Here is a 26,531-nt window from a genome sequence, read left to right as displayed (position 1 = left end):
CGCTAACTTCGTGTATAAAGAGAAATAGGCACAAAAATGAATTGTATATTTTCTTAAAATTGTGAATTTCTCCGGCTTTCTTCTCTATCCTTTAAAAAAGTGTGCCTCCGATTTCACATATTTAAATAAATGATTTAAACTAAGCCCGAGGCAAATGTGAAAAAAAAAAACACTAGTCAAAGTCTCGTGCATTTAATAACAACAAAAACAAAGCCTTATCACATTAGAAATTATACTTGTTTATAATCTATTACTAAAACGTATCATGTGGTGCTGATATTACAGTTTTACTTCTCTTTAATGCTCTTTCTTAAGTGCTTTTCTTTTAAATTGATATGTTGGATTCTTTTTTTTTTTTTCTTGTAAAAAAACTACAACGGTGGTGGGGAAGAAATATGAACTTATAACCTCCTTAAATTACCCAAATCTCTTACCCAACCCAATACTACTTGCTTATATGTTAGACTTGTATACTTTTCAATCTGTTTTTTTGAGGACGTATATCATAACTATCAAATAAAGTGATTCTTCAAAAGAGAGGGGAAATCCCGAGATAGATATGCTATTTAACTTTCATTATATCAAACTAATTTCCAATTTTCAAATTCCGTCTTATTCATTTTTCCTTTAAAATGAGCCTTAACAGCCATAAGACAAAATGGGTATAATGATTAAAGAACTAAAAAAATAATAGACTTCAGCGGTGCTGAAGTTCTTTTTGGATACATATGTAATGCTATCTAAAGACATCCCCAAATTATTGGATCTCCATTAAAATCATATCATAAAGTGTAGACATAAGGACTAAGATTTGTCCTCATTTGGAAGAAATCATTGATTTCAATCTGTAGTGTTACTATTTTCAGACAAACCAAAACCAATCATTTAGGAAAACCCAAAAGGACACGTGCACAAAAAAGAAAAGGAAATGTCAATCATAAGGCTCGATCAAACATATCCTTTGGATAAGACAGCTCGAGGGCGAACCTTTCATGAGCCGTTTATTAGCACAAAGCAACAGTTCCTCTGCTCTTTAGCCGAATTCGTTGATTGAAAAACTGAAAAGGACCTCCAAATTGCACAATGATCAATGGAATAGAAAACTTTATGTACAGTTTTTACATGTCTAGAGGTTCGGCTGGATATTTCTGCTCCTCACGTAAGTTAAAAATTGAGCCGGTAATTCTGCTAGAAATGCTTGAACAACTGAAAGTCCACCTGCAAGAGAAAGAAGTTTGCAAGTATTTGATATGTTAGGCATCATTCGCCAAAACTTCATTCTCTCAAAGAAGTACTTAGTTTTTCTTTCTTGGTACAACGATGGTAATGTGATTTCATGCAAAGTGCTGAAATCCTCATCACTATCTCAATTCTAATATTTTAAATTGATACTTACTTTGAACCTCCCGAAATGGAATAAATTGGACTATATCACGTGAAGCAACGCGTCCATATGAACTTTCTAGCCTCTCTCCCTTGTCTGCATCCAAAACCTAAGAGACAAGAAATTGGACGACAAAATTACAAAAGGCCTTATGGGGCAGTATACCAGCCACACGCACAGCTCATCGCCTTAGACAGCTAATAATCACAAGTCTACGTGCAAACAGTATACAAGTTGGATTTATTACCTCCATTTCTTTGAAATCAGCTCCTCCTACCCCAACAATAAGGATTGATAATGGCAGGTCAGATGCTTTAACAATAGCATCTTTTGTTTCTTGGAGATCTGTCACTACTCCATCCTTTTGAGCATACCAATTAAAACTCAGCAGCAGTGGAAAAACAAGGGGATTGAAAACTCTTTGTAAAATTCTTAGGAGTCAGAAGGATAGGTGATTTTTTGTTACATGTAAGACAAAATATAAAGCACCATGCTTACTATGCATAGTATGGAATTATGGATGCATTAAGGCAAACTACAGAGAAACATAAATGACAAACAACCAAAGAACCATTTAGCTACAATAAACTTATGAACTACGTTCAATGAGGCAAAATTACAATTTACTTTCAGAGCTAAATATGATATCGAACATTGCTAAATATGTTAACTTACTGTGATTATTAATAAAACAAAGTACTTTCTTCCACCATTTGCTACAGATTGGCTGGCAATCAGTGCAGCAGTGCTTATGACCGGTCCAAAAAGTGTAGGTCCTGCAAGAGATACATTAAGCAGGGCACTTGTGTAAGCCATCATAATTCCTTGGATCCCTTCCACCTACAACAGACAGCAACTTCTAACTAATAAAGAACTGTTTCAATATGATAATATGAGCTAAATAAGACATAGCAGTTCTACTTCACAGTAATGACTACTTCCGTTCAAGTTGAAACAATGGGAAACAGGACCATCAATTGGTCGTGCTCCAAATCCCCAAGTAGGAAATCGTTTGTCTGAATCATACAACAGTAACACTTCCCCAACCTCGACAATTGCCTAGAAAAAGCATTCATAGCAAATCAACTATGGATCAATTGCAAATAAAGTTTTGAATTTACACCAAGAATCATTTCTCACCCTCTGGTATGCATTTGGTCGTCCTGAAGGATCAATATAATGCAAAGAATCTGGAAGGCGTGGATTTCCATTTGAAGCTGGTAAACAAGAGAAGGGTAACCATAAGAATGTATATCTTCCCCGTCATCGCATGTATAACCAGAAGCATGTTAGATCAAAGTGTAACATGAATTCTTGAGTTTATATTAAGTGAATCTTCTTTTATCTTCCTAATGAAAAGAGTGTCAGCTGTGAGGAGGAAAATAGAGAGGATAAGGAGAGGGAAGGGCAATCTCATACCAGCTGTTGAGCCTGACAACAATGGCCTTAGAGGATTAGCATTTTGTGGAACCCACAAATGGTTCCTCAAGGTAAACAGGACACATCCAGGCTCCTCCACCAGTGCAGTAATTGTGAATTTATGTTGAACTTCTACCATTACAGTAAACCTCTGTCAAAAGAATACTTTGCAAGGCTAATCCACATGATGCAAGTACTGATGATATTGGAAAAATGGAAGAGGCAAGAAATTGGAACAGATATGGCCATAAAAAGACGGGTTCTCTGGGATAGAAACTTCAATGGCAGAAAGAGGATGCTCCCAGAAATATTGGTACATAGATCCACAGTTGAAGGAACCAAAGACAGCCTGGTGCTGTCTTCACATATTCACCTACCTTCAGCTGATCCAACAAGGTGAGGAAACACCAATAAATAAGAGATTGAATGCCACATGGCAGTCAGAGGTGATGGTGGAGACAAAATGTGTGCACTCAAGACACAACAGCCACAGAACTGGTGCAAATGATGTATCTGCAGAACCAGTTGGTAACCTAGAAAGGGAGTTAGAAATGAAAAAATGACAAGTGTTTCCCTTAGGTAACAGTTTGAAATGTGAAAATCCTAAACCATTGCAGAAAGACAAGCATTTGACCAAGTAAACAGAGAAGGGAACTGTTGCATTAATGTCCCCTATAATTTGGAGATGACGATAAGAGTTGACGCAGATAGTTTTCTCATTATCAACGGTCAAGATTGAGCCTTGCACTTCAAGTGCACTTCAAGATTGACGAGCAAAACCTGGCCCAAGCAAGAGAACCTTTGGATACTTCTATCCCTATGAATTAGCATGATCAATATTAAGTCGAGCCAGGATGTATAGAATCACTATCTGCAAGCTCAGCCTCTAGCAAATCAGCAGAATCACTATGTGGAGACGAACTCTTTTATAAATGTGTAACCTACAACGACAATTGGTACACTTGCCAAAAGTCTAACACCTATTTGGACAAAAACTTTCTCCAACCAAACATCAAGACTTCCATTTCGAAAATGAGTTGTGAGTTATCATGTGTCACCCTTTGTTAGGTAACACTCTGCTCTCTTCTCTGATATTTATGTTCTATGTATGCATTGTAAAGTTGGTCACTAAGCTTTCCATTCAAAATTGGAACAAACTAGTTGCATTTCTAAGCAAACATTAAAGGCTAAATTTTTGCAAATTTTTGCACTACAATTTATAACTTTGGCTCATATGATTGAAGAGAAATTCTATCATCATTAATCAAGTTGTTCAATTGGAGAGAAATCCTAATCTTTTTCTTTTTTCCTCTCTGCCAATGGCACCATTCACACAAAAGAAAATTTAGAAAAATAAATAAATACTGCATAGTAAAAGAAAGAGAGAGGTTGCAGTTTACCTAAGGGGTTGTCGTATCACTCAAATTATCCCCAGAATCATCATTGTTCAATGTGATACGGAGCAACTGCAGTGGCTGAAGGAAACGTGTCTGAGAGAGCCTTGAATTAGTTGATTAGTACAGTTTTCTGTTGAGAAAAGCTGTTAGGATTGGTTGTTAGTAACAGCTTAATATAGCCAATTCAGTTCCTGAGGTAATTCATTCCATTACTTGTAAAACATGCTTCTCTGTATCCTTGATCTTCAATAAAAACTTCTCAAAACCTTTTCTCTTGCAAGGTTTTCCTGGTTCTTGTAATAAGAGAAAAGTTAGTTCTAGGGGAAGAACTGAATTGGCTATATAAAGTTGTTACTAACAACCAATCCTAACAGCTTTTCTCAACAGAAAAAAAAAACAAAAACTGTACTATCTAACTAATTCAAGGCTCTCTCAGACATGTTTCCTTCAGCCAGCTCCGTATCACAATGAAACATCTGAGGCTTCTTCGTCTTGATTCTGACAGAGGCCTCCCTCTGTTGAAGGCTTGACCTGCCATTCTGTTGTCTCTTCAGCTGTGACTGCTGCATAGTGCATTCAACTACACATTGAAACCCTAAATCTCAATAAGGTGTAACATTGAGAGACCATTAAAATTAGTCCTCCACAAGTAATATCTCCTAAATTTCTGCATTTTATAGGGATGGTATTAAAGGTTGCTTCATCTGAAATGCAAGATTGAATGGCCAAGGCTTTATTGATCTACCTTTCAACACATATCCATCCCAACAACATAAGTCGTCATGAACCCATGCCTAACTTTCTTTGCAGACCAAATGCTAGATAAAGGGGACGTAGCCATGCTCTTGCAGAACTGCTGTCAATGAATTTAAGCCTGCATAAATATATTCAGTTTGGGGATGTGTCCTATCACCTGTTATAAAAACATGCACACCATTCACAAGTTCAATCCAACTGCAGCCTGGTCTCTTCTTCACATTTTGTTGCTTCATTGTATACCTCCACTCCAATACTTCCTCATATCGACCAACAACTCCATAAACATTTGACATTAACACATAATTTCCACAATGGTCTGGCTCAAGTTCAATCACTTTACTAGCAGCAACCTCAGCCAAGTCTGTGTCGTTGTGGAGACGGCAGGCTGCTAGCAAAGACCTCCATCCTACGGGATCAGCCTTAAACGGCATTGTCAGAACTAAATCATAAGCCTCCATCAGCTGCCCTGCACGGCAAAGCATGTCAATCACACAGGTGTAGTGTTCAATGGATGGAGAAACACCATATTTTGACTCCATTTCTGAGAGAAACCCAAGCCCCTCTTTCACCATGCCAGCATGGCTGCATGCAGATAGCAATCCAACAAAACTGATTTCATTAGGTACCATTTGAGCCTGACACATACGAGAAAAAATATCCAACGCCTCACCACCATAACCATGCATTCCATAACCAGTGATCATGATGTTCCATGATGCCACATCCTTCTCTCTCATATTAACAAAAACCATTCGCGCATCTCTCATGTTCCCACATTTTGCATACATGTCCATCAAAGCATTGTTCAATAGAACATCATCAAAAACATCGTGACTTTCTTCCTTTGCCAACCCATTTACAACCATATACCCATGTATCTCTCTACCATGCATCAACGCTGCTAGATGAGTACAAGCCGGAAGTACTGTTGTAACAGTAACCAAATCAGGCTGAACCCTGCTGCTCCCCATCATTCTATCAAAAAGCCTCAAAGTTCCATAATGATCACCGCACCGTTCATGAACCGACATGATCGAGTTCCACGAAAAAATATCTATCTCGTCCATCATCTCGAACACACTCAACGCATCACCAACACATTTACATTTCCCATACATATCAATCAGTGCATTTGAAACAACAACTCCGGATTCATAACCCATTTTTGTCACAAACCCATGAACAGCTCGTCCATTGTCAAAATCCCCCATCACAGAAAATATCGACAAAACCCCAGTAACTGTGTATCTACAAGGAACCACCCCGTTTCCCCCCATCCTCCTAAACACCCCAAGAGCCTCCTCAAACCTCCCAATCTGCGCAAACCCATTAACCATGGCATTCCAAAGCACCACATCTCTCACAGGCAATTCCTCAAACACCCGGTACGCCTCCCCCACAAACCTGAATTTCAGGTAAGTATTTACCAGCGCACTGCCAACAAACACATCCAATTCCAAGCCAACCTTAAACATCAAGCCATGAATCTTCGTAACCACGAAACCATCATCATCATCACCACAGGCTCTGATGACACACGGGAAAGTGAACTTGTCAGGAGCAATACCCAGATGCCTCATTTGGTTATACAGAGCAAGGGCGCGTTGGGGAAGCGCGTTTGCAAGGAAGCCAGCGATGAGCGCGTTGTAGGCAAAGACGTTTTTGTTGTGATGGGTGGGGAAGTTGAAGACTCTGAGGGAATGGTCGATGAGGGAGCACTTGGAGTACATGTTGATGAGGCTGGTGATGGCGAGGGGGGATCCGAAGAACGCGTTTTTGAGCAAGTGGGTGTGAAGTTCCTTGCCTTTGGAGAGGTTTGCGTTGTGAGCACATGATTGGAGGGTGGCAATGCACGTTCCTAGGTCGTACGTTGAGAAACCGCGACAATGGTGGTGGTGTTGTTGTGGTTTGGGGATGACGGCTCTCAAGAGTGTTCTTCCATTCATCTATCCCGAAGAGTGAGGTTGATAGAAGAAAGAGTTTCCGAACAGGAGAGTCAATCTTGAGTTCTGGAAGAGTGATTATTATGTTTGTTGTTTATGTTTTTGCGTAGTTATAAACCCCGTCTAGAGCGGTAGGTCCGATCCGTTACACTAATCGGACTTACGGGGAATATTCAATTAAGATTTTGGAGGACCTTAAAAAAAGATTTAATGTCATTTTTTATTATTCATATGATTCATTTTAGTAATTAAGTTTTAAAAATTTATTTTAATATTTTAAATTTTTAAAGTATCATATTTTAATATATATTTTTTGTTCGATAATGATACTTCTTCTGTTGAATCTTTTTAATAAATAATTTAAAATAGTTGTGTCATTTAAATTAATGTTCATTTAAATTAACTGAATCTGTTAATTGAATGAGTCCCTCCACATGTGTCATTTAAATTAATGTTTATCCCATTTCTCTCTAATATTAAAGGACTTATATGTTTATTATAAATTATACTTGAAGTAACTCGAGTGATCCGTTACATTTTCTATCCCATACATATATATATATATATATATTAATAATTAAAAGAATAAGAATTTGGAGTTTTAAAACATATTTAAATAAAAATATTTCAAAAAATAAAGGATTCGCGTCTGAAATCATAATAGAACTTGTCTTCTTACCTCATAGTAGTGTTTAAAAAATGTTTAACACATTGACACATGTTTTGCTTTGTTCTGTTTTGTTTTATTTCCCAACAGCCACACCTGAACCTTTCATGCTCCCCTGTCTTTTGTTTGTGTTTCTTCTTCTTCCTTTTCTCTCTCTCACCTCTTCTTCTTCTCCATCTCTGCCTTAGCCACCACAGCCACACTTTGTTCCCCAAAACCAAACCCGACAAAGTTAACGCCTTTCCCTCTGTCTCGAACCAGAAACCTTTTCGTGACCCTTGCATGTGTTGCGATGCTCATCCCAGAAATAAATAACCATGAAAGCAAGACTCAATAAAGTTAACGCCTTTCCCTCTGTCACGAACCAAAATTTTTTTCCTAACCGTTGCATGTGTTGCGATGTTCAACAGTTAAAAGTGTTGATTTGTTTTTTAGGTTGATTGTTGGTTTATTTATGTGATTGGGGTTATACGCCTGGCTAAGAAGAGATGCGCTCCTCTAATGCTCCGTTTGGCGTACGTTCTTTTTCATTCTTTCTATTTAACATTAGATCTCTGTTATTTACGATTGAGTTTATGGATTGTCATTTTGACGCGTTTTGGTGCGTTTCGTGTGCAGATGGCACTCTGCTGGAACCTTTGTGACATGGGTCAGATATATCTATACTATTTACCTTATTTCTGCTTAATCAGTATTATTGTTGTTGCAATTGTTGTTCCTGCTCAATGTTATCGTGTTCTAATTTATGTTATAAACTTATAATACTCTTCTATGTGTGTGTTTTGGTCATAATGTTTGTGTGCAATGAATGAGTTATTATTGACAAAATAAAAATGACATCCATGTTCGTCTGAGGCTCAAATTTCCTATTATGTCATACTGTTCCTTATATGCTAATTATTTTTTCAACAATATTTATCAAAGTTACATTTGACTTTTCTGTGATTATGAAAAAAGTAAACTTATCAGAATCCTGCGATATATCAAATTATGGTACATATGATCGGTTGGCTCAAAACAACATCATCCTTATTTTACAAAAAAAAGTGTTAAAAAAATACAGTCATGCAGGATTACATTATTTTTTTAAAAAAAATTGGTGTATATGTACTTCCCTTATGGTATGATTAAAAAATATCATATCATATTCACTAGGTCATATGCAAACTGAAAATAAAACTGGATCTTCAATTCCCCACGATATCAAGAATTCTAGAAATTGGGCTGATAGTCATATCCAGTATCCAAAGAAAACTGGACCTTCTGATTTTAACAAAAATTCTTCAATTACTTCCCACCTATTCACTTGACCACTATTTATTCCACTTCTTAACAACAGTACTAAACTGAAATGAATTATCAAATCAACCATCAGTGATAGCATTGGGAATAGGTATACATTAAACATTACACTCTACAAAATACTACAACTTATTTTCCCCTACAAACTCTGTTTCACTTTTATTAGTGCAAACTCCAGTTTTACACCATTAAGAAAATGAAGAGCACATCTTCAACGGGATCAAATGAGGTAATTCGTTCCTATTCTGCTCTTTACAACACAATTTTTTTGGCTCCTTTCCTTCAATATCAACACTTAAACTACTAAAATTATAATCTTTCTATGATTGCAGATAAAATCTGTCATTATCAAGCCGCCTTTGATCTTACAGTTTATCGCTGCCTTTAGCAATGACAAAGTAATGTTTGATTATCCTCTTATTTTGCAATATTTTTATCGGTATTACCGTTCCATATAGATGTATTTACATTTATCTATTTTTTTGCAGAACATCATCCCTGTTCCAGCGTTCTACCATACACAATGGGCACCACAGTATCTAGAGTTCGTTCATCTAAGATATAATGGAGCAATCTACAAAATACAGGTCAGGCGCCACAAAGAAAGAGTCTATTTGGCAGATGGATTGGAAAATTTCAGGAAACAATTGGGAATCTATGAATCAACAACCATTCAGTTTTTTGCTTGTGATCATCACTCCCCCTTTGACATACATTTCATACCAACCCTGGAGCGGCAAACTTGTGGCAGGCAGAGACATTCATCCAGAAAGCATATGTGGACTATTTAGTTTACTCAGGAAATGGTCGGTGCTCCTGAACCTCTGGTAAGTTGAAATTTCATACATTAATCTCTCTAAACGAATTTTTGGCGCTTTATTAATTTAGCTTTTTCCTATCAATAGAAACTTCCGCTTTGTACACGAGTTCCTATTATGCCATTGTTGAACATTTTGTGTCAGAGTACAGATATTAACATTTTTTGTTTGCACAAGTTTTGTTATGTTTTTATCAACTCTGACCTTGAGTTACAATTTTTTTTATTCCGTAATGTAGCAAATTCTGCTTTCCTTTTCCTTCCATAAATTAGCACTAACAAGAAACATGCTATGTTATTGTTTTGGCCTCCTTTTGTGTGATTTTAAATTCATGGAATTGATATTTCTTAAAAACTTTCTAGTGTTAGAATCTATGTTTCTTCTGTCTTTTACTGATTGTCCTACTTATTAGTTTGAAGACTAAATTACATTTAGGTGGAATTAGTTTGCTACCGTCCTTGTTTTGATACTCATATTATTTTCTCTATCCTATAATATGTTTATATTTGATTGCTTTCTCTGCAGTTATATTTATTAGGTGTTCACATTGCCCTTATGCAGCAGCAACCTAATACAATGACTATTATTGTCCCTCAGCATCCACAGCAAGGACGAGAGATTGCCAAAGTAAGCTTTTTTCCCCATATCCTTTCAAACATGATTTTGGTTTCCTCTGAGTATCTTTCATAGGAGGCCCGGGGCAATTCTTACTTGAGGCAGAGTCTGGTACTGTTAGGAAACCACCTATTAATAAGGTCTAAATTAGGAAACGACAGAGGGGGAATTGAATGGTTAATGTAGCATATTGCATGTGCAGCACTCAAGGGTAGTTCAGTGGTGGAGCCTGACCAAATTTTTTGGAGGGGCCAAAGTAATTAAGTTTATAATATCATTTCTTAGGAATAATTTTAAACATTTAATGATATTATTCAAATATTAATTTTTTTTTGTGATATGAGAATATCTTTTTATTTGTTTATTAATTATACTCTTCAACTTTTTAACGATTGTATACCTTGTCTACTACTAAATAAAAAAATTGAGAATTTGTTTAAATTGTTCTTATGAAAAATCAGCAAGTCAAATCAAGTTATTTTATAAACAAAATTTGTACAAAAATACATAAAAAGTACAGTGGATTTTTCAACAAATTTAAGGAAATAAATATATCTTTGCCAAAATCATAAGAAAATTTGTTTGAAGAATGCAATATATATATATATATATATATATATATATATATATATATATATATATATAATTAATGAAATATTTCATGCATGAAAGTCTTATTTTTAAGCTATTTTGTAAATAGACGTGGTTTATACAAGGACCCTCTATGGATTCGGAAGCTAAAGAATCCTTCGTTTCTTACATTGATCTTTTTACTCTCTTGAATGTTGCTGATGCTTATATGTTCATTTTGTAACATAGGAAGCTTACACAATTTTATTTTGGATAGAAAACTTAGAACTTTAATTGAAATTATACGGAGTAATGTTTTCTTGGTGGAAATTATAGCTCGATCATTTGGTCCCACATTGTTTATTTTATGTTTTGTGAAGCTTTTTGGCCCTGAAATTTTGACTTTCATTTCTGTACGTCTGCTATTCTTGTACTGCTATCTATTGGTACCAGAATTAATTGAAGAATACTACAGAAAAATTTGGCTCAGTTGAGGGTGTTCTGATCCAGTTTCTAACAGATTCTAAATGTTGGTGCCATTCTTAGTAGAAATTCAAATCGTAGTTTGCTACTTTGTGGGGTATTAGTCACTTCCTCCAGAGTCCAGACCAAACACTTGTTAATGTTTATTGTGGTTTTGTTCATTAAAAAATGTTACTTTTTTTATTTTTAAGAGATTTTCTAAGTTTGTTTGCCTTGCCTTGTCAAAAGAGGGTTAAACACTACCTAAATCATTGTGTATGAATATGCTCATATTCAAATGACAATCAGTTTGTACATCTCCTTTAGGGTCATTTGCATACAACATAAATGATGCTCATTTAAACATTACTCTTCTTATTTTTTAACACTTCTTTTCTACTATTCTGAAATTCATGGTGATTTTATTTGATATAGTGCAGAAATTGGAGAAAGAAGGGCAAAATGTAGTTTTGAGGTCTCAATATGAGAAGTTTAAGCCACGAGCTAATATTTATGTGGTGGACACTTTGGGTACAACTTCTTTTCTTTTCACTGACATGAAATGCTATCATACCTGAAAATCCACTTCTACTGAGAATGGAGACCATGGATTTCTAGAGCTGTTGAGTTTGCTCCTCATTCTTTGCTACAATTCACCATCTTCATCATCACTTGTCATTCTTTTATAGTTATCAAGATCATTTTAACTCAGGTTTACTCATGGGAGGATTGGTGAAGTATCCTAACCTTCTTAGTTTTATTTGCAAATTTGCAATTTCATGTTGATTGTTATCATCCATGGAACTATCCTTTCAAGGCTATTACTAATTATTGGGTAAAGGGTACCTAGGCGGATGGAATTATTAGGCTTATTAGGGATATCATCCATGACATTTACTGTCATCCATCTTCTTTGGCAGGTGATTGGGGGTTCATTACTCCCTGGTTGGTCTGGCCACAATATCTCAGAAGCTGCAGCAGCTGGCTGTGCTGTTTTGACAGGTCAATGTTGAATAATGCAATTCTCAAATTTCAACGTGTTTAGGTTGGAACTCATAGTTGATTTCAGGTTTTCCCGTTGGGCATTTCTCCCACATGGTACTGGAAATGCAACGATCAAATCCTTTGTCAGTTCTTCAGGTGGGGTGACAACTCATTTGCCAATCAACATTGTTCTACAGCACGGATATTCTTATACTGTTCTCCGTGGTAGTTTACTTGTAGGTTTCTGGAAAACTGGAGCTTGAACACGCTCTCATTGAGCTCTTCACCAATGCAACACTTCAAGCATGCGGTAGAGCTGCTAAGGAAGCTTTTTGTTGGTTGTCCTCCTGTGGCGTTGTTGAAAACATTTGGAGTTTGCTAAATTTTCACATTTTTGTCTGCAGAGGAATCCAAGAGTCCAAGACTATGAGAAATGAAGTTTAATATTGTCACAACAAATTTTCATTCAGACTCGATCCATTTATTGGATTCATTTACCCTGCGATAGAAGCACACCCATATTTACAACCCCATTTCACAGTAATGGTGGTTTGATATATTATTTTAACAGCATTCTGTTATGATCAAGCACAAAGTTCCTAGAATTCGAGGTCTAGGGCCTCCAGAGCAACAAAAGGGAGAAGGGAAATAGTTTGTATTATTTTCTGCTTATCTGTTGAATTACATTCTTCTATTTATAAGCTATCTATGATCATTCTAGAATTTAATTCTAACAGATTTTGCCTTCTTCTGAGCCTTGGAGGAATTGAGAAATTGAGAAATGCACTGCGTGATTGCCTTGGGGACGAGGTACAGCTTTTCTAACGGCAATTTTCTAGAATCCTTGCTGACGTGGCTGCTGTCATTTGGGTGTATAGTCATCCAGGTACCTTGGTCTGATGATTCTCCTTTTTGCCCCTGCTTCTTCTTCTTCCTTATGTTGCTCTGTTCTTGGTGTTGGTTCTGTGTTCATAACACATTCCATCAATCTACTCGTTAGCTTTCTAATATTCTCGGATATTACCTAACATCAAAAGCTTGAAGAGTATAGTTGCCAGATTCTTCTTTTATTAAGTGTTGTTACAAACTTTTACTTTGGGTCGGACTTTGGCAAGTATGTGTTTCAAATCGTTGAATTTAGCTCGTGGACAATCATCTCCCGGCCATACAGTAGGCTCTTGTAGGTGGCTTTGAATATTGTGATTCATACTATGGAGTTGTTATTTGCATAATCATATTATATCACGTCATAATCTATTTCGTGGTGGGTAACAATATTAAAATATATTTATTGTTCGATATAAATAATAATTGTGGATCACAACAAAACATATGTACAGAACACGAGTCTTAAATATTGTTGATTCATTAAATTTTAGGTATTTAGTACGAAAATAATACAATAATTTCGCCAATTTTGAAAAATGCCCATTTTTCATTATTATTGGTTGGCAATCAATTTTTGCTACAACTATCTGTCCTCTGGAGTGTGGAGTCAACTGTTGATTAATTACTGATTTCGGTTCCAATCCCAAAACATCTTTGGGCCCTTGTGGGTTTTCACTGTTTCCATTTTCAGCTTAAAGACTTCATTAATTCTACTATATCGAACCATAATTAAGTTGTATTTATTCATCATCAAAGATCACACAGATCATATTTGTTTTAAGAAAAACAAACAAAAATGATATGAACACGGGCATCATAACATTTTAGTACTTACGTGGGAAAGTTGCTAACAGAGGTTGGTGTAATTGATAAAGATAAGACTATTCTCAAAAATCTATATAAACAATTTTGGTTCCAATGAAGACTTTATTGGTAAGCAATGTATAAGTACCTTTTATAAGTATTCTTTAAGTTGTGAAACTTCTCCGGTGAGCTCTTGAGACTCAATTTATCTAATTTTCTTTTATGAAAAAGTGTGAAGAAATCTTAGATAAATAAATATAAATAACTCAACTAACAATAAGGCATTTGTGAATCTAACATGGTTGTTTAGAACTACTCATGGACAATCTTGAACCTAAGCAATTGAGGGAAATGAAAGAGAGACTGCTGTAGTAATAAATAATATACTTAATGAATGCATTTAGTTGCTGCTCCTCCTTTTGCTTTCAAGGCCCTGAAGTAAGGGCATAGAGTCCTTGGAAAAGCCGAAGTCTAGCTTCTTGAGAGGCACATGGCTAGAGGATGTTCCATCTCTCAGGGTCTGAATAATATCTTCAAAAAGGAACTCATCACAAGGTATAGCCAGAGGACCACTCTTGTTGAAGCCATAACCTTCATATAATTGGTCTAGTAGTTGTTGAAGCAGTGGATGGTTAAGGTAATCAGCCCTTATCACAAACCTTCTCTTTGCTTCTCCCACGATCACCGCCAAGTGGCCACGTGGGACGTCCGTCGGCGGCTTCTTCCCACTGCCACCACTGGCATTCTTGAGCCACATGCAAGCCATGCTTTGTATTTATCTGTTGAGGTTCTTAGTGGTGGATCATGTAATGTTATATATATATGCATGTGTTTGTATATTTTTTTTATCCCTAAGAATTAAAGACAAAACTCTTACATCTTATTTAACTACACTTCTTAACACGTGTGTTTATGTATTAGTGCAAAGGTGAGACACCTCTAGTGTCATATATTGTGGTCTTAATTTCCATCTTGACGACAAACTGAGACACGTCTCGTGTGCTTTGGAAAACGACTCAACAATATCCTTAATGTGTTGATGAAGGTTGGGTACGTATGGTAGTTTGGTGTAGTCCTTGTTGTCCCACTGCTACATTGCCGTTATTGTTTTATTGATTTCTTTTATTGATGTCTCTAATTTGTCGTCAATAAAGCAAAGAGAAATGAAGAACTTGGTTGCCTTTAATGATGTTGGAACAAGATTGTGTGCACATGTACTTGCAGAGCCGTGGCTAGCATAAGGCAATTAATTTTATTTTTTTTACAATGATATGGGTATGAAATTGTCTTCACTAAAAACAATGACAAACAAATCTTGTTGAAGATTATGAGTTAGTATTTTCCCCCATAAATTAAAATTAAGACAATAGTCTTAGGCTCAGGATGAAGTTCTTCGTTTTTTTTATATTATATTGAACAGACTTTTTTTTTAAATTTATTAGACAGTAAATTTTATTATATTATTTGTAGTTAATTTGTTACGAAACTTATAAAATTTTAGAATATGTTTTTACATGGATATTGTTGTAGATTAACAATTTTACTAATTTAGAAAGTCATAGGAAAAATTAGTTTATGTTTGTTTTGAATTTAAAAAAATGACATCGAAATGAACAAAAAGGTTAAATTTCATAAAAACAATATGATCTATAAGAAAAACATTTTGATAAGATCACACATTGAGTTAAAGATTATTTTAGTTTTGATTATTTTGTATTCATATCAGACTAGTTTATTTCTTTTATTCTCAACTTATTTGAAAAAAATATGATAGCACTTTGGATTTTTTATATAAAATTCAATAATTGAACACTTTAAAAAGAGAATGAATTAAAAAAATATTGTATGAGTTTGAAACGAATTAAAGCTTTAACGAGCATCAATTCAATATTAGTAATCTTCACATTTTTTTCCTAAATTAAAGTTGAAATTTCTGGATTATTAGACTTTCATCAACAAATTGTGGTCTAAAATATTAGAAAAATAAAACATAAATTGATGAGCTATATCAAAGTAGGATCTATCTATAAATTTTTTCTTAGGCCTCAAAACATTTAAACACAGCTTTGTGTACGTGCATGTTGCTTCTCTTAACTACCGCTTAGCGCTATAAGCACTTTTCCTTTCCTCATCTCTAAAACCGGTACTACATCTGGGTAAATTAAATGGAAACTACCAAACCTACACCCTAAAATAGGGTGGAAGAACACAGAGAAATTGAAATAAAAAGAGAAAATATAAAGAGAAAAAGTACATAATAGATGCGACATGTAATGTGATAAGAAAGAAAAACAGAAATAATTATAAAAAAAAAACAAGGATAGAAATGACATGGAAGAGTAGTGGGCTCATATCATGGCCGAGTTTCTAGTCTTTAATTCAATTGGGATATTCCATAACTGATTTACGGTCGATGTCAATATTGGGTCCTTTGGACCGATAACATGGCCCACTCAACTAGCTGAGGTAATCCTATGTGGGTGCTACTACTGATTCTTACCTATGAAATGCAATTACCAAAATACACTTTCAACATTTCACTCTACCTTTCTCCCTTCCACCACTCTTTCCTCCTTTTGTTTCTTCATTTCTTTTATCTTTTTTTCCTCCTTTTCTTCATTCATCCATTCATTTTTTTTTTTTCTTTCTCCCCTCTCTTTGCTCTCTACACGATGAAGGTATTTTTTTTTCCTTGTTCTTATAAAAATAACGTAATCATAATTTTGTTGCGCCTTTTCGTACAACAGAATCATGATTTTCTTTTTGTGATTTCACACCCCCCTAATACAACAGAATCATGATTTCAGTAAGGTATTTTCTCACAAAAAATTAATCATAAAAATAAGTTACTTTTTTTACTTGAATTAATTTTGATACAAATTATATTAATGATGACACATATTATCTTTTTTTAACAATAATCAAATTAATTATCATATAAATTAAATTTTTATACAAATTTAAATTAATAATGACATAAATTACTCTTTTTAACTGTAATCAAATTAATATCATAAATTGATTTAGTTATTATTAATAAAGGTAATTCTCATAATAATTAATTTGATTACCTTTATAAGTAGTAACTTGTATCCAATTAATTTAATTTTAATTAAAAAAATATGTTGAGTATTATTAAAAAGGATAATTATATCACAATTAATTTGATTACTTAAAAAAAGGTAACTTTATTATAATTAATAAAAAAAATACAATGAAAATATGATTTCGTTGTACAATTTTTCCATAAATCACAATGCACAATGGAATCATGATTTTGTTGTGCAAATACAACAAAATCTCGATTCTATTGATCAATAGTTTTTGCATTCCCCTAATGCAAGGGAAATGTGATTTCATTGTGTATTGTGGGTAAGGATAAATTTGGATTTTTTTGAATGGTGATAGGGACCAATATCAATTTGGTTGGGACCAATAGCAACCCACATGCTATTTTATCAACACTAATGACAAGTCAAATATAGTCTCCCTAGTCTCAGCTTGATTCCATAAGGTTCATTTTTCTTTTTAAATTTATGGCTAAGGCAACTTAGCCAAGAGATAAAGTCTCAAGTCAATCCTAGACATATCACAATGATTGCATCAACTAGAGCAAGTCCTTGGGACCAAACTCTTAGGGCAAAACTTTGGTTGAAACAAGTAAGGATGTCGAAATGGATTGATCTCAACCATTAACTCATTTAATTCATTAAATTGGGTTGGGTTATATGACTCAACCCTTCAATCACATGACTTACCAATTCGATAGTTCAAAGGTGGGTTAGACTAAGTTGACCCATCTAGGTGGATTATTTTTCTCTGTTTTTATGAATTGTATGGTTAAATATTATTTTATGGACTATTATGGATCTCATGTTATTTTGTTGCTTTGTATCTCATTTATTTAACTCTTGATGATAAGTTCTAGAAACCATTTGTGCCAAAGAAATTTAGTATAATATCATCTTTATATTTGTGACATTATATTTATCTTAGCATGGTTCAATTTTTTTTTATAGTTTTAAAATTTTGATGGGTCAACCTGGCTAATCCACAACTCATTAAAGTTAGGTTGGGAGGAGACTTCTAACTCAATACTAAAATAAGTTCAACCCAATTTAACCCATTTTTTTTGGCATGAACTTATCTTATAAGAGGTGAAAATAAGTAGAAATGAGAAATGACTAAGCCTCAATCATCTCTGTAAAAACAAATATCACAAGAAAGGAGGTTGAATTATGATTTTAAGTTTTTTCATAAATCTTTTTCGAACACAAAAGCTATCGTTTGATAAAGCTAGGGAGAAAACAAGATTTTCACAAATAGATCTAATCAGATGATATCAACAAATTTTGCAAAATTTCTTTTTAAAAGCAAAATCAAATTTAAACCCTTAGCCAATTAAAAACAAGAGAGACAAGATTAGACATAAAGAATTCTATATTGGTTATCATGGAGACTATGCCTAGTTTTTGACAAAGCCATCAAGTTCTACAAACTTCAACAAAGTTACAAGTATTCTTCCTTGCCACTTTTTACAACAAAGCTTATCCTCAAGCTTAAAACACACCTAATATTCTTGGTTCTACCAATCCACTAGTGGCTCTAAACAAATCAATAGATTTGTTGATGTTGATTTGCTTGTTGTAGTGCCTTAATGTCTTACAGATGAAAATATAAATCAAACATTTAGTCTTTTCTCTCAAGATATACAAAGTGTTTTTGAGAGTTTTTACAACTTAAGAAATTTAAAAAGAAAGGCAGCTCGAAAGTGAGGGAAAAATAATTTTCAAATATTAGTTTGTAGGTTTATAACTTCTTCTCTTTAAAGCTTCTCGTATTTATAGTCAATCTTCATAAAGTGTTTGTTGTCTCTAAACGATCTTCTCTTCGTTGTTTTTAAATCTTACATATGAAAATGTATATGTTGGTGCATTAAATGCACCATGTTGAAACACCACTCTTTTTAACTTTCTTGAGTCACACTTTAGCAGAGGTCAAAACACTTTTGCTTAAAAAAGGTATTGTCCACAATAGGTGTAGCATGCACATCTTTTAAGAGGAAGAGATGTCATTCTTGAAATTCTTGATTATTCTCTTACTTCCTTGGCCAATAGTAGGAAGAATTTTTGAAGACGTTCTCTACAAAACTAATCCCAGACACACACAAAGTATCAATGAAGTCTTAAATGCGTCCCAAAGCTTAACATCTGTTTGCTTTTGTTTGAATGATCAAACACAGTGACAATGCATCCGTATGGCATCCGTATGATGGAATATAAAATGAAACTTTCAACTTTGTAACTATTTGCATCAATTCAAAGTATTGGAGGGTTTTGTTTTGTCTTATGACTGAACAATCTATTCTTGACTTTTTAACCTAAAATGTAACACTCCTCACACTTATTCCTTTTGACAAGATGGTGTCGAAGGGTAAGGATGATTTGACTGGTGATGAAGATTTCCAGCTTGATGATGATGGACTTGAGAGTGATTACTGCTAGGGTTTCATCAATTCCATCTCTCATATATATAAGAAAGTGATCTTATCTAAATCTTAATTATATTTTATCTTATCAAATCTTGTTTATCTTATTAAATATCATTCGATTAGATATACTGATAATTATCTTATTTCATTATATATATATATATATATATATATATATATATATATATATATATATATAAGATTTTCGTTTGAAAAGAAAAATTTATAAAACAAATACTGGATATTTTGAAAAAAAACACTCAAGAGATGCAAAAATAAATACATAAAGCACAAAATGTTTTCAAAAGCCTAAAAACACAATTCAAACCCTAGGTCAGTTATAGGCAAAAGGAAAGCAATAAAATATCATGCACAAAATTTATATTGGTTGTCTCTTCCACTGAGAGTACATCCAGTTGTTGGCAAAACACTAAATTCCACTAAATTTTCACAAGTTACAAGTGTTGTGTCATGATCACTTCTGGTTTTACAAATCAAGCTCTACCCCAAACTTGATTAACACCCCGTAGTCTTTGTCCTACTAAGTCACTGTTGTCTCTATACACATTAGAATTGATTTGTGGTTGAAGTTTGCTCAGAGACTAAGTCTAGAATCATCTTACAGACAGATATACAAATCAATGTTTAGTCTTTTTCTCTCAATATGTTCAAAGTATTTTGAGAACTTTTTCTAACTTTACAAGGATTTACAGAAGGATTTTTGTAGAAAGAATAATGAATGTTTTTGGCCCAAGATTATCATTTTCACTCTTCAAAGCCTCTGGCTTATATAGGCCTCGTCTTTAAGTATTTGTCGTCTCACAACGAGTATATATCTTCACTTGATCTTCATCTGATGAATATGGTCATTGAGAGCATTTAAATGTAGCATTGAATGCACATTCTTTCCTCATGTAAAGAGTCTACTCTTCAACGCTTGCGTGTTTGAGAATTGCAATAGGTAGTCACTTCTTTGTGTTACAGCAGGTCAAGTCTTATGTAGCAGAGTTCTTCTTCTAATGGCGTTTGAGGAATTTTAGACCTTGACTTTATTTATTCTTCAAAGGATTCGACAGATTTTGAGAGAATGTTTATGTAAAGAAAATCTCAGACACAAAACATTAAATGAGGTCTTAAATGTCATCTCAAATGTTATATTAGATAATTACTCCATCTATCTACTGTTAAAAACATTGGATGCACGTTCTTTAAGCCATGTTCTGATAAAAACATTAGATATGAAACATCAGACACTTATTTCGCATAAAATGTAACTTTTAACCTTTGTATTTGTTTACATCTAATAAAAATAATTAATGGTTCTTATTCATTTTAAGATGTAAATATCTTTTGAGTCAACACATCTTATTTAAATAAATATGTCATTAATTAATTAAATCATAATTTATTAATTAATTATGAACTAAATTAAATCACATTTAATTCATTAATATGCTCAAATTAATGACTCTAAGCATGTGACCCTATAGGTTTCCACCCACTAGACGTACAATAAAATTATCACTATAATATTATAGGTAGTGATTGACAGCTAGTAATTTATTGCTACCAACCAACCATGAGAAAATTGATGATTCAATTTTAACCTTACCACAATGATTTCCACCATGTAGTTTCTGTCCCTTCATCCAAATGGCTTGAATGAACATGACACATAAAAGTGTCATCCTTGTTGAGTTTGATCATCGATTTCTCAATATTTGAGTGGACATAAAAATACAAACGAATCCAATATCTGATATTAACTCATTTCCACGTGGTCACGCACATAAAGCGTCTCACTATTGAAAGACCCATAGATATAATTTTTGCTATGTAGGAGGGACAAATCTTATATATATCACTCACATCCCTCAACATGATTTATTGCATATCCAAATACTACCTTTATGACCACTCTACTGGTCACCTTACGAGTGGCGTATAATATTAAAGCCTACAAACTCTTACATGTAAAAATTATTCATCACACATTTACTAACAAAGTTAGTGGGTGAATAACAATATAGACTAACTTGACTAATAGAATTCAATTTCATGAATTTCTTGGTATTTTTCTAAATTCAGAAACTATTGTGATAACTTTTCACAATTTCAAAGGATCAAGATGGGAATTTACTCCATATTAGCTACTCACGATTGCTTTTTATTAAAAATGTTAAATCTAATTTCCTTTTTAAATTATGTTATTATTTGATTAAGATTTCCTTTATTGATAAATTATCTTTAATGCAAAAATTGCAGATTTAGAAATCAATACAAATAATTGCTAATGTTTATTTACGTGTTAGTTTGTTACCAAGTTAAAAATTATCTTGAATTACTTTGATACTTTCTGGTCCAGCCAAATAAAATATGGGATACTCGTAATATTGTAGTGCCTTGATTATTCATCAACGGAGACACTCCAACGTAAGTTAGAGGTAGAAGAATAAAAAATTCATGTCGAAAGTAGGGTTAGAATAGAAGTTGGTTCCGTAGAACCTTATGACCCTTTTTTATAGTGATTAAATTAAGTCCATACATTTAATTTCTCTAATTAGATATTATAAATAAGACAGACCTAGCTAATTTCAAGATAAAATTAAATCTTATTTTATCTCATGTGATAATGTTGTGATGTTAACATAATTAATGCTTCGCTATATAACTAGTAGATATAGACTTTTTCTCTTTTTTCATTTATTTGATCAATTGAGTTTAATGGAATAAAATAAGATATGCATTCGATCGACCACTAGGTACATCGCTTTAGATCGAGTATTACCACAAGTATCGAGTAATTTATTTATAGCTTAAATATATTTTTTATATCTGAAAAATATATGTTTTTAATTTATTATTTAAAAACATTTTTGTATGATTTAATTTAATACGTGTTGTTAGTCGCATACTTAAAAAGTGATAACGTTTGTATAGAGTGATAACTTGATGAATTGAGTGTCACCTGGTCAATTTATAATAACCAACCCAACAGTGTCACATTATGTTTGTATTATTAAAAAAATATAATTCTCCATCTTAACTGCTAGGGTTCTCCATGTGTCTGTCGTGGAGGAGCTGCCGCATCACAGTTGCTCGCTCGCTCTCATGTGGAAGAAGATCCAGGGTAGTGTGGAACAAAAAGAAGAACAAGAGGATGAAATTGAGAATGGAGCCCACAACAAGAGTTGAGAAAACCAAAAACCAAGTCCAGTTCATTCAAACTGAACTTGGCCTGCATGGCCCCACAATTCCTCCATTAACACCTTGAATGGGAATCCTGGGTCCACTGCTACCCTCCATCTCCATCCGTTTAACACCATTCCCATAACTCCCTCCCAACCAAACACAACGGCGTTTTCGTTCTCTCCTTCGCCATGCACTCCGCCGGCGATCATAAATACTATATAAAAAATCAACTACTTAAGCAAAAAGATTTAAGTAATCATATAAAATAACTTATTTTTTAAATATAAAAAACATATTTAAATATTTATTTATTTATTCTACAAGTTCTGCCGACTAACCATGTGAAATGTGATATGCAACTATCACATTTTGAGGCTTGAGTAGTTTGGATTTGATCACATGCTTATGAAATTTTATTTGTTGGTACTTTACATGGTGGGTAACTTCGGCCAGACATGCAATGAAGATGCGTTTGCCCTTTAATAGAGAAACTTAAAAAAGATGGGGGCTGGGGTCCTTAGACATTCTTTTAGAGATGGCTGGTGGCTAGTAAAGACTGAAGGATTCTCCCACCAATATTTCTTTATGAAGAGTGAAGCAACAGAGCCAAATTTGAAACTCAAAGTGACCCAAAAAACCTCATCATTTTACGAGGCAGGCATGACCTTGGAGGCTCTTTATATATATTTTCAATAATATATATAGTTAAATATATTTTTACTTCTTTAAATTTAGATAATTATTCATTTTAGTTCATCAATTTTTTAAAAATTACTTTTAGTCTCTCTTTATTTATTAAATTCATGGTTTCATAATTTGTGACGATTGTTAACCACCAAAATTTATTTATTTTTAATTCAATCTTTTAAAAAATGATTTTTGATAATTTTAAACTGTCAAAACATTTGACTCATAGTATGATTTAAAGAAAAAGTAAAAACATGGGTGTGAAACTTTGATGATTTTTTATACATATTTTGAAAATTTTAAACTGTCATAGATTATTTTAAAAAATTAAATTAAAAAAACATTTTCTATGATGAAAAATCACCATAGATTATAACACCATTAACCCAAAGAAAGAGATGAACTAAAAGTAATTTTTTGAAAATTCGAGAGACTAATATAAATATATTTTATTTTGAAGGATTAAAAAAATAATTATCTAAATTTAAAAGATTAAAAAGATATTTAAACTTATATATATATAGAGAAGATCAAATTACACCGGTATAACTTTAATAACTATTACATTATTTTATAACTTTTAATTGAATAATATTTTTTTAAAACTCACCATTGAATTGTTATTGAATTATAACAAAATTTGATACAAATGATTTTAGTAATATATAAATATAGTTCAATGGTTGGATCAATAAAATTCATATCTTATGTCAAGTTATTAATAATGTATAATAATTATTAAAATTATATCGATATAACTTAATTTCTTCTCATATATATATATATATAGATATAGATGTGTGTGTATATACACACATCTATATATACGTACCTGTATACATGTATTATGTGTGTGCGTTTATAAACATGTAAAATAGGTAATCTTGATTACCTAAATTATAATTTTTATTTTATGTTAGTATGTCATATTTTTTATATTTAATTTTAGTACTTATTGTTACTGAATATTCATTAAATGATTATATGATAGACTAATAACATATCACATCATTGATTACAAATCATTTAATAATAATATGACATGCTAAAAAGTAATTCTCTGAGAAATTAGAGTACTAATCAAGAGAAAATTAATGTCAGTTTCACCTTTATGCATGTGGTAAGTACTATAACCAATGGCGGATGCACATGTATTGGTGTTGCCCCCACAAGATTTCCGATTCTTTTTTATTTGTATATGCGTGATAAAATAAATTTTGCTCTCATGAAAAATTAGGTATTGTGCTCATAAAATAATTTTATTTTAAAAGAACCTAAAAAAATAAAAAAAAATAAAAAATGAATAAATTGATACTAATTTTATTATTTTATTATTTTAATTTTTAATAATATTGATAAAGGAAAATCATATATACAATATTTTTAAAGTGCAAATGTGTATAGGATAATTGTAATTTGTAGAAGCTTAAATATTTTAAACTTATTTGTAAAAGATTGTAATATTTTTGTTTTGCTAAATATTATAAATCATTGGGTTAATTATATTTTCAGTGATAAACTTTTTTGTAAATTTCACTTGTAATCTTTAAATAATTTTTTCAAACATTTTTGGTCCCTATAATTTTTTTATGTTAATAGTTCTAGTTACTATTAACATTAATTGATGACATAACTAGTCAGGTTTAATAATCATGTAACTTATTATGTAATTAAGAAGTTTGAAGGGGACATCTACTTGTACTTTTCTTTAGTAAATTATGTTTTTAATATCTCATTTCTTTGAATTAATTGGTAATGTCATACAAATTTATAAATGATTAAAAACACAATTTACCAAACAAATTACACGTGATTGTGGTTGTCTTATCAGATCCTTTGATGGTATGAAAAATTACTACTAACATGAATATTATATCATCAATAAAATTGTTAATAAAAAAGTATAAGACAGAAATACTAAAAAAATATTTAAAAATTAGAAGTAAAATTAAAAAAATAATTAAGACAAAAAATATAATTAAGCCTAAACTATTTGTTTTTAAAAGAAAAATTTATCAATCTCTCACTCCCTATAACAAGTTATAGGAAATAGTTTTACTTCAAAAGTTTTTTTAAGTGTATTATTATATTAACAATTGGGCAACTATCTTAAAAAACAATTGAACAATTACAGGGCCACCTGATGTATCAAATTTTACAATTCAAATTGATGTAATATGTATGACATGAGATAATAATGTATTTGTTACAAGGTATTAATTGTGTTTTTGTTGAGATTGTTTGGTTTGTTATGAACATGTATATTTCCTATTTATTTTATTATCCTGTTTGGATGCACATTGTTGAGGCATGAACTTTTGACGTTCTTAAAGTAACTATTGGTTATTTTCATGTAATTTGTGGATTTGGACCTCAAAACAAACATTGGGACATGGATGCCCTATCTTATTCTATGAGCTCTATGATTTTTGGCCTCATCAAGTTGGGATTACTTGCATCTTTTACCAAAATTTTAATAAGTCATCAAAGTTTATTTTTGTGATTGTTGTTGGACACACCTATCGGGTCACCTAGTTATTTTTGGGATCATTATTATACTCCTAGTAGGTATTTAGTCTTATATATATTTGATGTTTTAAATGTACCTATAATCTTTAATTTCACAGTTACACTGAAAATCACATATCAACTAGTAAGCTGAAAGTGAGTCAAGCTAAATTAAACTCAAATTGGGTTTATTTAGACTTATAAAAATTGGTTCAATTTAATTTTGATATAAGTTATATTTTTCAGCTTAAATTTAACTCGGAACAATTCGATTTAACTCATAAACTTAATTTGATTTAAATTATAATTATTTTATATATTATAATCAATGGAACTTGATTTTCCCAAAAGCTTTAGAGTAATTGGTCCCCAAAGATGTGGATGAGAGCTTTTGATGCATTGGATGGTCTATTTTCCTAAGAGTTTTTTTTTTCCACAATTCACCACTACATTGGAGATGGAATTAATACAAGAGTGACATCTTTGGTGGAGAGTTTTTTTTTTTTTTTAATTTCATGATGTTTATGTTATTGTGAATAATTGTTTACAAGGTATATTGAATACGATTCTTCCCAAGCTGATTGGTTGTTTTCCATGACCACCCTTTAACTTGCGAGTTGCTGCGGATAGGAAACAAAAAA

The 26,531-nt window shown here is 32.7% G+C and overlaps 3 protein-coding genes across 33 annotated transcripts; 1 reads left to right on the top strand and 2 right to left on the bottom strand.

Moving 5' to 3' along the window:
* Nucleotides 1–671: 671 nt before the first annotated feature.
* On the bottom strand, nucleotides 672–6,996 carry LOC114382433 (protein BONZAI 1). Of its 10 annotated transcripts, XM_028341849.1 has the most exons (8): nucleotides 4,204–5,022; nucleotides 2,804–2,954; nucleotides 2,525–2,601; nucleotides 2,306–2,443; nucleotides 2,060–2,224; nucleotides 1,632–1,745; nucleotides 1,397–1,493; nucleotides 672–1,218 (listed from the first exon to the last, which is right to left on the bottom strand). In XM_028341849.1, the coding sequence occupies exons 2-8, from the start codon at nucleotides 2,940–2,942 to the stop codon at nucleotides 1,127–1,129; spliced, it is 822 nt and encodes a 273-aa protein (XP_028197650.1). In that variant the 5' UTR covers nucleotides 2,943–2,954; nucleotides 4,204–5,022; the 3' UTR covers nucleotides 672–1,126. The 10 variants fall into 10 exon arrangements, with proteins under 10 accessions (XP_028197650.1, XP_028197646.1, XP_028197647.1 ...); XM_028341845.1 differs by lacking the exons at nucleotides 672–1,218; nucleotides 1,397–1,493; nucleotides 2,306–2,443 and having other exon boundaries at nucleotides 1,722–1,745; nucleotides 2,060–2,160; nucleotides 2,804–2,935; nucleotides 4,204–6,996; XM_028341846.1 differs by lacking the exons at nucleotides 672–1,218; nucleotides 1,397–1,493; nucleotides 2,306–2,443 and having other exon boundaries at nucleotides 1,722–1,745; nucleotides 2,060–2,160; nucleotides 2,804–2,932; nucleotides 4,204–6,996.
* Nucleotides 6,997–7,603: 607 nt separating this feature from the next.
* On the top strand, nucleotides 7,604–13,577 carry LOC114382175 (probable 3-deoxy-D-manno-octulosonic acid transferase, mitochondrial). 22 transcript variants are annotated; one of them, XR_003660195.1, is made up of 10 exons: nucleotides 7,606–7,907; nucleotides 8,005–8,084; nucleotides 8,188–9,269; nucleotides 9,360–9,698; nucleotides 10,215–10,316; nucleotides 11,777–11,867; nucleotides 12,257–12,338; nucleotides 12,561–12,630; nucleotides 12,725–12,971; nucleotides 13,058–13,577. XR_003660195.1 is itself a non-coding variant. In XM_028341415.1 (10 exons), exons 4-9 carry the CDS (start codon nucleotides 9,675–9,677, stop codon nucleotides 12,581–12,583), a joined length of 393 nt encoding a protein of 130 aa, XP_028197216.1. In that variant the 5' UTR covers nucleotides 7,606–7,907; nucleotides 8,005–8,084; nucleotides 8,188–9,269; nucleotides 9,360–9,674; the 3' UTR covers nucleotides 12,584–12,623; nucleotides 12,725–13,577. The 22 variants fall into 22 exon arrangements, 11 of the variants coding, with proteins under 11 accessions (XP_028197213.1, XP_028197211.1, XP_028197219.1 ...); XR_003660197.1 differs by adding an exon at nucleotides 12,406–12,476 and having other exon boundaries at nucleotides 12,550–12,623; nucleotides 12,725–13,577; XR_003660196.1 differs by adding an exon at nucleotides 12,406–12,476 and having other exon boundaries at nucleotides 12,550–12,630; nucleotides 12,725–13,577.
* A 624-nt stretch (nucleotides 13,578–14,201) lies between these two features.
* LOC114382177 (auxin-induced protein X15-like) lies at nucleotides 14,202–14,790 on the bottom strand. Its single transcript, XM_028341421.1, has one exon. It carries the CDS (start codon nucleotides 14,776–14,778, stop codon nucleotides 14,413–14,415), a length of 366 nt encoding a protein of 121 aa, XP_028197222.1. The 5' UTR covers nucleotides 14,779–14,790; the 3' UTR covers nucleotides 14,202–14,412.
* Between the last annotated feature and the right edge of the window lie 11,741 nt (nucleotides 14,791–26,531).

Source organism: Glycine soja, chromosome 13 (assembly GCF_004193775.1).
Source record: "Glycine soja cultivar W05 chromosome 13, ASM419377v2, whole genome shotgun sequence".
NCBI classification, from domain to species: domain Eukaryota; kingdom Viridiplantae; phylum Streptophyta; class Magnoliopsida; order Fabales; family Fabaceae; genus Glycine; species Glycine soja.
This window is presented reverse-complemented; position numbering and strand designations above follow the sequence as displayed.